Source organism: Physeter macrocephalus, chromosome 14 (genome assembly GCF_002837175.3).
Source record: "Physeter macrocephalus isolate SW-GA chromosome 14, ASM283717v5, whole genome shotgun sequence".
In the NCBI taxonomy this organism is placed as follows: domain Eukaryota; kingdom Metazoa; phylum Chordata; class Mammalia; order Artiodactyla; family Physeteridae; genus Physeter; species Physeter macrocephalus.
This window is the reverse complement of record NC_041227.1, coordinates 1,547,147-1,562,968: the sequence shown is the minus strand read 5'-3', so window position 1 is coordinate 1,562,968 and position 15,822 is coordinate 1,547,147. Positions and strand designations below refer to the sequence as shown.

At 56.8% G+C, this 15,822-nt stretch overlaps 1 protein-coding gene across 8 annotated transcripts in view; it reads left to right on the top strand.

The window, feature by feature from the left end:
* MTG2 (mitochondrial ribosome associated GTPase 2) overlaps positions 1-10,477 on the top strand; it is a 17,899-nt gene extending 7,422 nt beyond the window's left edge. For 6 of the 8 annotated variants that reach the window (XM_028499321.2, XM_024128569.3, XM_028499320.2 and 3 more), the window contains 6 exons: positions 1,997-2,314; positions 4,301-4,448; positions 5,469-5,584; positions 6,043-6,261; positions 6,439-6,577; positions 7,311-10,473. In XM_028499321.2, coding sequence (XP_028355122.1) covers positions 2,111-2,314; positions 4,301-4,448; positions 5,469-5,584; positions 6,043-6,261; positions 6,439-6,577; positions 7,311-7,705 — 1,221 coding nt within the window. In that variant the 5' untranslated portion in view covers positions 1,997-2,110 and the 3' untranslated portion in view covers positions 7,706-10,473. Of the gene's footprint in view, positions 1-956; positions 1,049-1,996; positions 2,315-4,300; positions 4,449-5,468; positions 5,585-6,042; positions 6,262-6,438; positions 6,578-7,310 lie in introns of all 8 variants that reach the window. The other 2 variants (XM_055090423.1, XM_055090424.1) reach the window with 2 other exon arrangements.
* The last annotated feature ends 5,345 nt before the right edge of the window (positions 10,478-15,822 follow it).

The window sequence follows — 15,822 nt, the reverse complement described above, 5'->3', positions numbered from 1 at the left end:
GTCCGCCTGCCGATGCAGGGAACACGGGTTCGTGCCCCGGCCCGGGAAGATCCCACGTGCCGCGGAGCAGCTGGGCCCGTGAGCCATGGCCGCTGAGCCTGAGCGTCCGGAGCTTGTGCTCCGCACCAGGAGAGGCCACAACAGTGAGAGGCCCGCGTACCGCAAAAAAAAAAAAAAAGGACACCAAAGCCAAGGGATGGGCTGCCACTGCCCAAACCAGAGACAATTTGAGCATTGAAGTAAATGATAGTAACAGAGTGTAGCTAACCGAATAAAATAGGAAACTGAGCCCATAAAAATGAGTAAATGGACAGTTTATGAGGAACGGGATTTGCACCGTCTCAGACCACCTCCCCCGAGGTCCTCGTAACTACACAGGGAGGGAGGGGCGCCCCGACGGCAGGGAAGCCGGGCAGGGCCCCCCTGCACTGGAGCTCCGCGTGCAGGGTGAGCAAAGCCCCGTGACTCGTGTGAAATTCCTGCCGAAGGTGCATTGCCCGCGTCTCGTCACAAAGGGACGTCCGTCAGAGGGAAAACGAGGACGTGCTGCAGAACAGCTGGCCTGTGACCTTCCGGGTGTCAGGGGCACGGGAGTCAGGGAGGGGCTGCAGAGACGTGACAGTAAAACGCAGCTCGTGGTTCTGAGCTGGACCCTTTGCTGTGGGAGACGCTATAGGGACCGTTAGCCCAACCTGGGGGTCTGGGCGTGCCTGGCGGCCTGGTTCCAAAGGCCATCCCCCCGGTTCCGTAGGGGGTGCCTCTGTCCACAGGGAGCCACACTGCCGTGTCCCGGTGGGTGGGTGTCAGGTCGGCCGCTCACCCTCAAGTGATTCACGGACTTTCCTTTGTACTGTTCTTCCAACTTTTCTATACCTGATTGTTTCCAAACAAAAAGCAAAGCTTTTCCTTGCCATGCGGAGGGAATAACTCCCACCAAGAAAGTATTTCCTTTTCAGAAGGGGCAAGAGGTACGGAGCAGGAGGCACACAGCGGGGGCTTCAATGGAAAAGGCAAATTCTGTTTCCTCACCTGCTGTATTACGCACATGGTGCGTGGCTTTATAATTCCTATGGTGGCTTTATAATTATTTTTAAAATAGTGCGTGTACCTTTATATCCCTTCTGTATGTCTGGTTCGTACTTAACAATGGGAGGAAAGCCTCAGTGGTTTCCTTTTATGTGGCACACGTGTGCCTGTGAAGCGGGGACATCTGGCAGTGGGTGATGTGCAGAACAGTGGAGGGGGGAGGGGCTGTCGTCTCCTGGGGGGCTGGGCCTGAGGCTCCTCACGTTGGCCCTCAGCGCCTGCAAGATATATAATTGTCACAAGCTGTTGAATGAACGAGCAGTGGTGTGAACAGCTCTTAGTTAACGGAAAGTCGCTCACACTTACGGAGTTTTCACATGGGCCAGGTACTGCTGTCGTGCCTCCTGTCCCTCCCAGCCCGGTCCGTCGTCAGATGAGTGAACTGTCCTAGGTCACCCTGGGGAAAAGGGGCAGAGGTCCTTGTGCAGTCTGGCGGCTCACCCACTGCACGCATAGGAAATATCCCACTGTGTTCCAGTTGGACCATTTTAAACTGTGCAGGATAACACCATAGCATCTGAGTAAATGGGTGTTTTTATTTTTAAGAAATTTTGATTTGAGGCTGAGATTTCCTTTTTAATATTTTCACTTAGCAGGTATTTGATATTCTATAGGGAGTATATTCCAGAGTTGCAAGAGAGTTAATTATTTAAATCCTTTGTACACAGATCTTTCCCCCAACTAGCATATAGGCTAAGGAGATTTTTCACTGCGCTGTGCAGCTTGCGGGATCTCAGTTCCCTGACCAGGGATCGAACCCGGACCCCCGGCAGTGAAAGCGCAGAGTCCCAACTGCTGGGCCACCAGGGAACCCCCTCCAAGCAGCATATAGGCTAACAGGGCATGACTCGGGGCGGAAAGTGGTGAGTGAGGTAAGGAAGTCATTCATTGGTTCATTTATTTGTTTCAGAAACACGCACCAGGACTCTCCTGTGCCGGATGCTCACGCTTCTTTAGTTGTGGTTTCATGTTCAGCTTTAAACCAGATGTCTTACTTTGCCAGTTTGACTTTTGTTAAGGAGCCATGATACGTTCGAGGCTTTTCTCAGCGAGATCCTGGCCGGTGTTGGAGGGCTTGGGGTGCTGGACACCATTGGCACGAGTGTTTCCCAGCCCCGGGCGGCTCCTTCCCCAGCACGCTTCTCCCAGGCTGCTCTCGGTCAGCTGTGCGGGCTGCACCAAGCACCAGGACCCCCCCAGGAAGAAGCGGCTCTCAGAGAAAAAACTGGTGAGGCTTCTAACCTTGAAGGAATTTGACTGCCGTTTCTCCTCCGAAGGCACAGCGCGTTGTTTTGAGCTGTTGTTGTCTTGGTCTTTGTTTATCCTTGGAAATGAGGACGTGAGATGAAGGCCTGCAGGTACCAAATACCGGGCTGGCCTAAAACTGTGGCGGACCCAGGGCAGCGCCCGGCGCGCCAGAAGTGATGACCGTGTTCGCTCCCTTCGCCAGGAGGGTGCCTGGGGCTTATGTATCATTAGCCTGTGTGTCTGAGATGTGTACTATATATATTCTTAGATACATGTGAATAGTTCTTGATTTATGACATGGGGGGGTGGGGACCGGGGACATACACCTTTAGTTTTATAGTTCTCAAAGGCTTACATGTTTTTTTATTCTGTTTACCAAAACCTGTTTAAAACATGAATGATCTTTAAATTCAAGAATACACATGTTTATAATCCACTTTGTTTCCTCCTAAGTGCAGGTTCCAATTAAGGCTCATTAGGGCAAACAGTACTTCCTGTGGAAAAATTACTTTGGCAGTCAGCGTGTACACTCAGATATATCAAGTTTTCACATGGTTTTGTCTCCTCCCCAGAATGTAAACATTGACTCTTAAGTTTTATCTTCTGTACGATGCTCCTTAGTTGTGCTTTTTTCCCATCGGGTTGATTTCCATTATGTTCAAAATTGTACATTGCGTTTTTGAAACAGTAATTCATGGTTTTTCCATGTGGTGGTGCCAGAGCATCATAAAGTATTTCTGTATTTTCCTTTAAAAAAAGATCTGCTTATGGAGTAGTGGATGGAAATGCAGATGCCCTGGTCCCCGTGGAGGGGCCGTGTGGGCGGCCACGTCAGCCTGTGCGCATGTGCGGGGAGCAGGTGGGCTCCTCGGGACCGGACGGCTGGGCTGGGAGTGGCGTCCTCAACACTGCGCCCTGGCGCCTCGGGCAGCTGGACATCTTGTCCTGTGAGCAAACGTTTATTAAATATTAACCTGGTTAGGGGACTTCCCTGGTGGTCCAGGGGTTAAAGCTCTGCGCTCCCAATGCAGGGGCTCAGGTTTGATCCCTGGTCAGGGAACTAGATCCCGCACGCCGCAATGAAGATCCCGCGTGCCACAACTAAGACTCGGCGCAGCCGAATAAATAAATGTTAAAAAAAAAAAAATACATCGGGCTTCCCTGGTGGCGCAGTGGTTGCGCGTCCGCCTGCCGATGCAGGGGAACCGGGTTCGCGCCCCGGTCTGGGAGGATCCCACGTGCCGCGGAGCGGCTGGGCCCGTGAGCCGTGGCCGCTCTGCCTGCGCGTCCGGAGCCTGTGCTCCGCAACGGGAGAGGCCGCAGCAGAGGGAGGCCCGCGTACCACACACACACAAAAAAACATATATATATATATATATTAACCTGGTTAGTTAGTTCTGATTCTTTAGGTAGGTTGTGTCTCCCTTAGGGACCTAGAGAAAAACTTGCTCTCAGATAAGGGCTCTGTCTGCATCACCACATTTAAAAAAGGAGCCCTGTTCAGTCAGCCGCAGAAGACTTCTGTTCTTAGTTGGAAGCCTGATAATGGCCCAGGTACTGTCACTCTCATTCTCTCGTCCTGAGGAACAGAACTCTCCATTAGTAAAGACGTGTTATTTCAATAACGTGTTTCCATTTGAAAAAGCTGGGAAGACGCTTTATTTAAGGAGTATCTCCTAAACTGCGTTTTATTTAGGTTTTTAGCGTGGAGTTCGTGACTGGGGTGTGTATTCCACGCTGAGCGCTTTTTACGTCTGCGTTGTTGATTTACATTTGCCTACAAATAGCAGTGACTTGTGGGAACTCTTTCTTATATTTGCATCTTAGGAGCGATTAGCAATATTAATATCATTAGCTTCTCATTTTAAAGCCTGTCATGGGTAGAAAAGGTACGTTTCAAATGACTGCTTGGTCCTTGGGAGGACTGCAGAGTTAATAACGACAGGCCACTGTGTGCTCTCTGCAGAAAAGGCATTTTGTGGACCATCGCCGAGTGCTTGTCCGAGGGGGACGCGGAGGTGACGGGGTGAGCTGCTTCCACAGTGAGCCCCGGAAGGAGTTTGGAGGCCCCGATGGTGGCGACGGAGGCTACGGCGGCCACGTCATCCTGAGAGGCAGGTGTCCCGAGGGGTGTCCCGGGGAAACCCGCTGTGTCTGCGCACCTCCGGGGTGGGGAGTTTTCACCTTCTTATCCTAACAGGAAGTTGGATTCAAAAATTGACCTGTGGACATCATTTTATTAAATTATGTGGATGTTCACATTTAGACAATCCACCCAAAACCAACTTTGATGGTTTTGTTTTTTTTACTTCAGGAACACAAAGACAGTTTACTGTCAGGGAATGTAACATTCCGGTACGGTCTGTCCAAGGGTTAAATCTGTTACTGTCTCAGTCAAGTGCTCAAAGGGTACTGATTGCCCTGACACACATGGAGCACAAATGCTAGCAAACTAGTCCCCTCAGTAACCATTCACAGCATAGTAAGTACAGCTGTTTTCAAGATGATGAGGACATTATGGGTAATTTTTGAATTGTTTGAAAATTGTAGTATTTTTTGAAAGAAAATAAGAAATTAGCTTTTTCAAAAAATCACATTGCTAGTTTAGCGACTTTTGCCACAACTTTATTCCATGGTCCCAGGTGCGTTCTTTAGATTTTTCTTTTTTTCATTTTTATTTTATTATTTATTTCTTTATTTTTGGCTGTGTTGGGTCTTTGTGGTTGCACGTGGGTTTTCTCTAGTTGCAGCGAGCGGGGGCTACTCTTCATTGTGGTGCGCAGGCTTCTCATTGCGGTGGCTTCTCTTGTTGCGGAGCACGGGCTCTAGGCACACGGGCTTCAGTAGTTGTGGCGCATGGGCTCAGTAGTTGTGGCTTAGGGGCTCTAGAGCACAGTCTCAGTAGTTGTGGCGCACGGGCTTAGTTGCTCCGCAGCATGTGGGAATCTTCCCGGACCAGGGCTCGAACCCGTGTCCCCTGCATTGGCAGGTGGATTCTTAACCACTGTGCCACCAGGGAAGTCCCGTCCCAGGTGCATTCTTTTGTTCTTAATCTGAACAAAAGAAACTTAACAACATGAGATGGGTCTGCCTTTGACACAGAGGGAGGTGACGCATCTCGCTCTGACTTCCAGTTGACCGGCAAGTCAAGTCCCTGTCCTCAGTCCTGTCTCAGTACCAGGGCTTTGACGGAGGAGCCGGCGGCAGGAAGAACTGCTTTGGGCGAAGCGGCGCCATCCTCTACGTCCAGGTAGGCCATCTGGGCCATCAACCAGGTCCTGCCCAGTGGTCCAGAGGGGCCCCTTCCTCCACAGAGCAACCCTGGACGGGGACTCTGTGCTGATCTCCTACTGTGTGAATGTGTCACCTGTTCAGAAAGTCGTGAGATGATTATATTTACAGTGAGGGGCCCGCAGGTCTCCCCCGCTGTCTCCAGCCCCGCGATCTGCCCCCGCCTGCCCTCTCGGGCACCTCCCTGTGAGCGGAGAGTTTGTGCTCTCAGCATCACTCTGATTTTCCAGATGCTTTTGTTCACTCTGATGCTTTAGACGCGCTGTTGGGAAAAGCCATTTATGCAGTTTGCCTGCAGTGCAGTCAGCCTCTCAAGCCCTTTAGGGCTGGGCCCTTTCCCAGGTCCTTTGTCCCTCTGTGGAGCTTAGTTGTATCCCCCTTCTCATGCTGCCCCTGTAAGCGCTTGTTATTTTTCAGGTCCCCGTGGGCACTTTGGTGAAGGAGGGAAACGAAGTCCTGGCTGACCTCTCGCACCCGGGTGATGAGTTCATCGCAGCACTGGGCGGGGCAGGCGGGAAGGGCAACCGCTTTTTCCTGGCCAATGGCAACCGGGCGCCCACGACTTGTACCCCCGGACAGCCGGGTCAGGAGCGGGTCCTCTTCCTGGAGCTCAAAACGGTGGCACACGCTGGGCTGGTGGGTGTCACCTGAAGCCCCGGTGGGAGGATGGCGGGGGACATGCCAGGAGAGCGGCGGCCGGGCAGCCCACTTCCTCCCATCAGGGCCTGTTGGCTTCGTCAGGAGCCCTGCTGTCCCTCCTCCCCGGTTCCCGACCCAAGACCCCCGACCTTGGCCGTCCCCACTCTCCTCCAGGTCGGGTTCCCCAATGCAGGGAAATCCTCGCTTCTCCGGGCCATTTCCAACGCGAGGCCCGCCGTGGCCTCCTACCCGTTCACCACCCTGAACCCGCACGTGGGGGTCGTTCACTGTGAGGACCACCAGCAAATAGCAGGTAGGACACCAGGGTCTCTCAGGGGGTCAGGGTGACGATGGGATTCAGAGCAAGGCTTATGTAACTCTTACGTGTAGCGTTGTTTTCTTCATTTAAAAACTGTAGTTCTCTATCAGAATCAGGTTTTAGGTTTGCTTCCCACCCTCTCCCCCAGGCATCTGTTAGTGGCAGTGCAGGAATTGGAGTTTAAATTTCAAACCTGAGGAAATTATTCCTTTTCACCGCCTCTATTCTTCTCTTTCATCTACGGGGAGCTCGGCAACGTCAGTCATGTGGACAACGTGTGATTTAAAAAGCTTTCCCTGTACCATTTTGAGAGAAGAAAACTTTTTCCAGAAGATAATGTACCCATTAAAAATAGTAAGCCTGCTGGCGATGTGATTTGTATAGCACTTTATATTTGCAGAAGACTCTATCATTTCTATCGGTAATCAAATTATTAATAGAGTACAGGAAGCCGTTTTCCCCTTTTTTGAATCATTTTTGAAGCCAGAAAGACTGGAATGTGTTAAGTAGTTCTTATTAGACTGATCTGTCATCATGCCTGTCAACCAAATATTTCCAAGCATTAGCAAAACTGAAAGCTGAAATGCCTCGGATGGCAATTGGCCTGATGCATCACTGAGGCAGTAAATTGAACGACTTCACTTGCGAGGTGTTCCTTGGAAGGAGAGGATCAGAACTCAGAGGTCCCAGGTTCCCCTCCTGGACCATCTGCTCTTCTCCTTCGCAGTGGCTGACATCCCGGGTATCGTCCGCGGAGCCCACCAGAACAGGGGCCTGGGCTTGGCCTTCCTGAGGCACATCGAGCGCTGCCCCTTCCTCCTGTTCGTGCTGGACCTCTCGGTGCCAGAGCCGTGGACGCAGCTGGATGACCTGAAGTACGAGCTAGAACAGTACAGGGAAGGCCTGTCCGGGAGACCCCATGCCGTCGTGGCGAACAAGGTCGACCTCCCTCAGGCCAGAGCCCGGCTGCCCCAGCTGCAGGCCCGCCTAGGCCGAGAGGCCATCGCCCTGTCAGCGACCACCGGGGAGAACCTGGAGGAGCTGCTGCTGCATCTGAAGGAGCTGCACGATGACCACGTGGCCGCGGAGCTGGAGCGTGGCCGCCAGCCTCTCCGGTGGTAGCGGAGGTGGTAGGCCGGGAGGTGGCCTGGGCAGTGCCCGGGCAGGCTGCCTGTGACCGGAGATGAGGAAGGAGCCCCGAAGAGTCGGAGGCCTTCCCGCCAGCTCAGGGCTCCCCGCCAATGCTCCCCCTACCCTGGGCCTAGGACCTTGGGGCGGCGGATGCTCGTGCACCCGCCGGTCTGTTCCCAGTGCTTCCCGCGCCCGCCTGCGTGCGACTGACGTTCTGCGATGGGCTCCTCTGTGTTAATTGGCCCCTGATTAGCAGGGACCACACTCTGCCTGATGTCACCAAATGCTGCCAAGTGCACACGGTGGATGGGAGCCGGTGTTGCCTGCTGACCCTCGGGTGGTGGCCGCTGTCGCAGAGGTGGGCCCTTGATTCCACGGCTGTCGACATTTCCCGCGAGTGCAGTTTTGCAGGGATGCTCTGTCTGCTGCGCGAGGGCCGGGGGAGGGAAAGCATTTGCAGGCGCCCAGTGGTGAAGGAGCAGGTGCGATCCTCTTCTCAGATGCCACCGTCTGAGGGAAGCAGTGAGGGTGACACCCGCGCTGTTGTCCCAGACGGTGCTGTGCTCTTTGGGAGCCGAGCTTCACGACTGAATGCTCCCAGTATCCGACCCAGGGACGTGTGGCTTCTGACCCGCTTAGTACGCGCGAACGGGTTATTAACTGTGGACCGCGGGTGGGGCGTGGCAGCGACGTCCCCCAGGGTAGCCAGTGGCTCAGGTTTGTGCTTCTAGGCATCGATGGGAGCCGCGCCCGCGCCCCCCAGCCTCCCCTGACTGCAGGTGCCCCGTGAGGACCTGCTCCTAGCCTGCTCATCCGGCAAAACGGTCTAGAACTTTTGTTTCCCCCAAATAAAATCTGATGCATCTGACGTGTCCCTGAGGGCCTAAGGGACGAGTGGAGAAAGGACCCGGGGCCCTGTGGGGATCGGCCTCAGGGTCCCGAGGCAGCTGGGCCGCTGCGTGCACTTAGGCCAGCGTCTTTTCCACACGGGGGGTGGGGGGTTGGGCAAACCTCGGATGATAAGCCAGCGCCTGAGCTTTCAGGAGCAATTCCGTTTTGATCTGATGTCAGATCTGCAAGTAGAACAAGAGTCCTTTACCTGAAGCTTGATTTTAATGTTTTGTAATTTCAGAGGTCCTTGTGTTCTGGAAACCAGAGATGGGTTTTGCATGTATTTGCGCTCTCTCAGGCCACCGCGAAGAGCAGCATTAATTATCCATGGCCTTTCATCTTGCTTGCTGGGCGCCCACCACGTGTGCTCTTCAGAGAGGAGACACTCAAGATGCCTCCCGCGGCTGACGCAGAAGGGGTGCCCCAGAGGGCAGGGGCTCTGTCCTCTTCTCGGCTGTGCCCCAGCAGCCTCAGGGCCTGACCCCAAGGGGGCACCGGTTTGTATTTGTGGAATGAGCGAGTGCACGTGGCTGATGTTAGGTGCATTTAGGTCTCTTTTAGTTTGAAGACTCTTTTAACGGGTGGGTGGTTGCCGAGCAAGAGCCGCGTCAGCTCCCCCAGGCTCAGCCTCAGCCGCGCCCTCCTCCTCTGGCCGTCCCACTGAGTGATCTGCTCCAAAGTCTGAGCAACTCTTGCTTCCTTGATCAGCCCAGGGCACCACCTGTTGACCTCTGGCCCCTGGACGGGGACTTCGCTTTCTCATGTCACCCTCCCTGTGCCCTCCCCACGGCCGCACCGGGTGGCCTGGGTCTGCGTCCGGCCAGCGGGGCGTGGGCGGTAGGGCCAGGCGGTTGACCGTCTCCGTGGGGCCCTTGTTCTCTGGGGGCTGGCACAGCCCTGGGTTGTTTCCTTGCCTGGCTTTCTCTCTACCTCTGCGTGGTGTTTCTGTCCCAGCGTCGTCCCTCCCCTACTGGTTTCATCTCCCAGAAGCTCCAGCCGCCAGCCTTTCCCTGAGATTTCTTCTCTGTGTGCTTGGCCCTCTGCTCCCATGCGGGCGGTGGGCTCAGCGCCTGGCGGGGCCTCCCGGGGCGGGGTGGCCGTCTCCTCCCTGGTCTCCTCTCCCTCCCGCTTTACTCTCTAATTCATTGTCAAAGACCCTATCTCCCGGTAAGGTCACGTTGCAAGTTTCCAGTGCTTGTGAATTTGAGGGTGCCCCTCAACCCAGTCAGCACCCTATTTTAATACCCTGCTCAGGCCCCTTCGTCTCCCCGCACGGCAGCCCCGGTGCCATAACCCCTGTATGCACGGGTCCTTCCTCCACCCCGTCTGGGCCACCCTCTCCCTCCAGCGAAGCCCCAGCCCTCGCCAGGCCCGAGCTGGCCTGACCTGGCCTGCCCGTTCCGGCCGCCCGCCCCCGCCCTCTGTCCTCTGCCCCGGCTGTTTCTTGGCTACACCGCGGACCCTCCAGGACAGCAGGCTTTTGTGCTGCCAGTCCCTGTGATGCAAATGCCCTTCCTCAGACACCCTATGAACGCCCCCCAGCCGGGGGCCTCTCTGACCACCTGATCAAACAGCCCCACCCGCAAGGGCCCTGCCCTGTGCCTCGTCAGCCAGCGCATGGCCCGCTGGCCTGGCCTTACGCATCAGCCCCTACCGCCACGAGGTTCCTGGTCCGGGCTGCATCCCAGGGCCAGGACAGCGCCGGCACCGGAGGCATAACAGACGTGCTGGGCAGATCGTAGTTAAGGTGACTACATGCACGTGTGTGGGGATACATGCCAGCATGTTTACGGACAGGGCACACGTTCAAAGACCACAGAGTGGAGAGCACTGCCCAGCGACGGGCAGCAGACGGCTGCTCCACGTGGCTGCCTGCGGATTCCATTCAGACGGTCGGAGGGGGGCCAGCCTGGGGTGGGGAGGTGGCTGCGGCTCTAAAACGGCAGCACGAGGGGCCCGGCGGTGTCGTGCGCCGAGACGAGGTCGCGCTGAGTGTTGGATGGGTAGACTTCCAGTTTGGGAAAACGAGAAAGTTCCGGAGGTGGGTGGTGGGGATGGCCGCACGACAGCGTGAACGTGCCCCACGCCTCTGAGCCGTGCACTGAAATGGCGGAAAGGGCAAATTTTAGATGTATTTGACCGCGGTGAAAACACACATAGAACTAAGCACACGCACTCACACACACACGTGCAGTTACGCAGGCGCACGCGTGCAGGTGAGCCCGCGCTGGGCGCTGTCTGCTGTGGATGTTCATCTTCTCGTTGCCAGGGCGGCTCTAATGCTCGGACCCACCAAGGCCAGAGTGTCGCCTCTCCGGAAAGGGCAAAAGGCCAAACAGAGCAGGGGGGACCCGCAGGCCTCTGGGGCGGGGTTGTGCGTGCCCAAGAAGGGGCCTCTGGGCGGTCTCTTTCTGTCTTGCAATCCTTTGAGTCTTTGGAGGAAAAAACCTTTCCTTGCAAGGAATCAGGGGGCACCAGTGGGTTGATACTTTCCCAGAGCCGTGAAATCCCTCCGGTTTCTGCTGTGGCCTTGGGGTGGGCCGGTTGCCCAGCCCAGCCCAGCCCAGCCCACTGAACTTGTCACGCTAGGCACTGGGGGTATCGCGGGGACGCCCACGCCTGTCACCCCACCCCAGCTGCCTGGTTCTCATCATCTGTACAGCGGTGACACTAAGGCCCAGCAGAGTAGCTTAAGACCCACAGCCTGGCCTGGGGGTCAAGCTTGCTCACTTCAGCCCCACCCAGGGTACGCGGCCCCTTCCCTGCGTGGGGTCTTGTGGGAGCCACAGGTAAGGACAGAGCAAGCCTCAGGGTTGAGAGGGCCGTGCCCCCAGGATGCCAGCACCCCGCCCCTGGCCAGGCCCAGGGCTCCAGGCCACAGGCAGCCACTCACCCACCTTCCCACCTGCCCAGCCCTGGTCCCTTCCCGTAGCTTCCAAAGACCTGGATGGATCCTTAGAGCCCAGCCCGGCCCCTGCAGTGTCTGCGAACATGGGGAGGGTCACCGTCTCTGTTAGGTTTGAATTTCAGATTCACAACAAAGAATGCAGTACTTAGCTAACAGATTATTTGTTGTGACTCTGAAATCCAGATTGCCCTGAGCTCCTGTGTTTTACCTGGTGGCGGAAGTGAAGGGGTGAGGTGCTGGGGAGGTCGTGGAAACAGCCCTCATTGGTGCTGGGCCTGCAGGGAGGGCTGGGGGGCTGGGCCAACTTGGGCGAGGCTCTCCCTCTGCTAGGGGCCCTGCCTTCCTCCCGTCCCTGGAGGGGGCCTTGGGGGGCAGAGGCCTTGCCCTGCTGGCCTGTGCCAGGGCAGGCCCAGCTGGTCACTTCCAGCCAGCAGCCCCCGCTGTCCTTGGGGTGGACCCAGCAGCAGCCACCCCTGCCTAAGATGGTGGGCACCTGTCCGCCTGTCTGCCTTCCCCGTGACGAGGGGGTGCCAGCTGGCTCACGGGGACCACGGAGGAACGTCTGGGGACCATGGCTGATTAAAGGGGGCGTCTTCAAGCACCCGGCACTGGTCCCGTGAAATATCCGTGTGGCCCACAGAGCTGCTGGCCCACCACGGGGGTTCCGTCCAGGATCTCCGAGCAAGGGACCCTGACGTCCCAGCCGCGCGGATCTGGAATCCTTGGTGAGGTCAGCGTCTGGCTCAGGGCCCAGCAGGTAGCAGGAGCTCAAGAAAGTGTGCAGACACCATCCACCCCCAGCCCTTCACCCACTTGGTGTGTCTTAACGGTCTGAAATACCTGCATTAGAATTTGCCTCCTTTGATGTAAAGATGAAGATCGTCCTCTGTTACAGTGCACATCTCCCCCTGTCCCTGGAAGAATCAGTCCATCACACTTCAGTATGAGTTAATGGATTGGAGGGGCTGGGACAGAGCCGAGCCTCGGCTGTCAAAGGAAGCCCCGGGCCCTGAGGGGCACCCGGGAGGGGCCGGCGAGGAGTGGTCTACCCCCTGCCCCCTCCTGGCTTCTCGGGAACGTGTGGTCCTGCTAAGCTGGGGCCCAGGGAGGAGGACAGAGGGCAGGCCGTTCCCCGTCCACTGAGCTGCCCCGACTCCTACACCTCTGCTCAGAACCAGGCTTTGCTGGACTCTTTAAAGATCGTCCAGCATTTAAAGTGGAAGCATTTAAAGATCATCAAATTTGTCATGTTTGAATTTGGAAACTGGTGACTTCGGAGTGTCACGGATGCATTTTTAGCGCAGTTCCCACAGCGCTACCACCCCCTCCTCCCCTTACATCCAAAACCCTCCTCTCCTCTCTCCCTTCGCCCCTTTCTTCTTTCTCTTTTGAAGGATATTTTTGCGCCCCTCTGAGATTTGTGTCTGACAGACTCCAGAGCAAGGTGCCTCCTCTGGACACAGCGCCTGCCACCCTGGGAGCAGGATGCCGCGTGCTGTCTCGGACGCTCTGCTTAATGGACAAGGACTCTAAGGCCAAGGCACTCGCCTGACCGAGGTCCCCCTGTGGACAGGAAGGATGTCACAGACAAATGGCCTGGCATCCTGACCTTTCACCCTTAGAGCCAGTATGTTACTCCTAATATACCAAAAATCATTATTTTCCTACCAACAATCATTGCTAAATAATTGACTCACTTCCCAATTTTTTATTAAAGTCACAGGCCTCCCGTGGGCAGAAGTGTTCTGTTCCCCTCCCCTACCCCAAGACAGAGGGATGCCAGCTTGGGCCATCACATTACAAAACGTCATTTCATTGCCGGCTTTAGGAAGGAAGGGGCATTTGGTGACTGATGAAACCAAAAGGTCCAGGTTCTACCTTCAGGCCAGGCGGGATCCAGGCGCTCAGACAACAGCACGTGGAAGCCGTCTCCGTCCAACTCTCGGTGTGGCTTTCCTCCGCCTTGGCTGCACCAGGTGTGCCCCCTCCACGGGGTGGCCTCTATGAGGATAATGTTGGAGGCCGTCAGGCCGGCAACCCCAGCTGAAGGGGAACACAGGCCTCCCAGGGCACCAGACAAGGTCCCAGGACTGCTGCTCTCTGGCCTCACTGGAGACGTGCACCACCCCAACCTTTCCCGGTGATTCTGACCAGCCATGCCTGGGATCCACACCCATCCTGGAGCCACTGAAGTAAACGGGGAATGGTTCCCAAAGGAGAAACGGGCTGCCGTCACCAGAAGAATGGGCGCAGCGAGAGGCCTTGGGCTCGCTCAGGAGCGTGTGTGTGTCCACTGAGCCCGCTCCGAGTGCCTGAGGGTTGGGCTCGGCAGAGGAAAGAGAAGGTGGCCCTGAGAGCCGAGGGCCTTGGGAAGATGGTCATGGAAGGAAAGTCGTTAGCTGTGTGACCTTGAGCAGGTCATTTAACCTTTCTGTGCCTTTGTTTCCTCATCTGTAAAATGGGAATAATAGTACCTACTCTGTTTGGGAACTAGATGAGTTCCTACTACATAAGAAGAGGGCTCAGAATGGTGCCCGGAACATAGTAGGTCTGTTCGTTATAATTATAGTCTAAGCACATTCCCTGTGCCAGGCGCCATGGCCATCCTTCCTGGGCAGCACCGGGGACCCCCAGCCTCAGGCCCTGCAGGCTCCAAGACCCCCAGCCCTGACCTGCTGGAGCCAGCGTCCCTCCCCAGATGTGCCATCAGGCAGGTCTCCCCGGCGTGCTCGCCATCCCAGGGATGCACTTGGGCCCCCAGGAAGGTGCAGCGTGGCAGGGACCCGCTCACACACCACCGTCCCCTGCGGTGCCTGGGGAGAACCCAGGGAAGAGTGAGGATGGGGTCCTGGCCCTCACCAACTGCTGAGTGCGGGATAATGGGGCGAGTCGCCCAGCCTCCAGGGCCCTGGCTCCGGGGAGTCTGCAGAATGGAGAGTTGGGCAACCCCCCGTGGGGTGGCCACGAGGATGCAGGGCTGCAGTAAATGTTCCTGGCAGTCCCGAGTCCAGCCAAGAGTGTCAGGATGGAGGGTGGGGAAGCAGAGGCCAGACAGCATGTGGCTCCCCACATCTCAGGCTTCCAGGAGCCCTGCCGGCTGACCCCAGGCTTCCCTTCTCGTGGTCCTGATGCCCCGAAAAGAGCGTTGAATAATTTGTCCTTTTGTAGAAGGATGGGGACTGCCTGCTGGGCTCCTGAGAACGGAGGGTCTTCACCCCAGGCTGGGAAGGACCCTCACCCAGCATGTGCACAGAAGCTGTTCTCGGGGCGCCCCAGAGCCAGCACCGGGGCGGGAGCGGCAGCCGGACATACGTAGCCAGTGCCAGACCGAGGGGCCCTGTAGATGTGCTGGCCCCTGAGGGCTGACAGCTGGCCCCGATGGGCGGAGCCACGTCATCCACGGGCACCCAGGGCAGAACCCTGTGTCGGGCCATTGCCCGGTTCCTCAGTGCCACTGCCGCCCAGCCTCATGCCCCTGCCAGTCTCTGCACCCACTATTAGGACTGCGCTGACACTTAACAGGCGGGCCACCCAGACTGCTCCATCCTAGGGCCTAAGGCTCACTCTCTGGATGCCTCATTGTCCTCAGAAGCAAGGCCACGCTCCTCACCTTGGCCTCCAGGCCCTGAAACATCACTGCCCCTCTGTCCCCTTCACCTGCGGGCCCTTCCTTCAGCCACAGGCTCGGCCTCTGCCACCTCTCGGGGCTCCCACCACTGGGCTCGGTGGAAGTTTGTGGAATGAATGAATGAAACGTCACCTCCGCAGACAGGCTCCCTGTCCCCCCGCTGACGAGCCAGGCCACCCGCCTCCTGGTCCCCCCCACCCCAGTCCTCAGCCCCCACGGGAATGGCCCTGCCGATGCGCCAGCCCGTTGCCCAGCACAGAGCCCGGCACACGGTAGGTGCTCAATAAACAGCAGCTGCCGACGTGGGCGGCGCCTGCAGAGGTGGCTGCTCCTGCCTTGGGGCTCAGCTTGTCTCTGCTCCCAGCGGTCGGATCCGAGGAGAAAGACCCCCTTGGCGTGTTTGTTTGCTGCTGGGCACGGGCCCAATAGACTCCGTGTCTTTCTTCTCTCCTCCTCCATCCCTGCGCGGTAGCTCGGGGAGCTGCAGTTTGCAGAGATTGAAGCAAAATTTCTTGAAATCCTGCACTTTTATCCTCCAATTTGTAGCCATTTAGCAGGGCCGGGCCGAGGGGCAGCGAGGGCTCTGGCTGTGCAGGCAGCACGGAGGTGCCCACCGCTGCAGAGAATGGGTTCTTTGTCCGTCCCCAGACAGCTCTGGGCTGCGGGACAGACGCCCAGCCT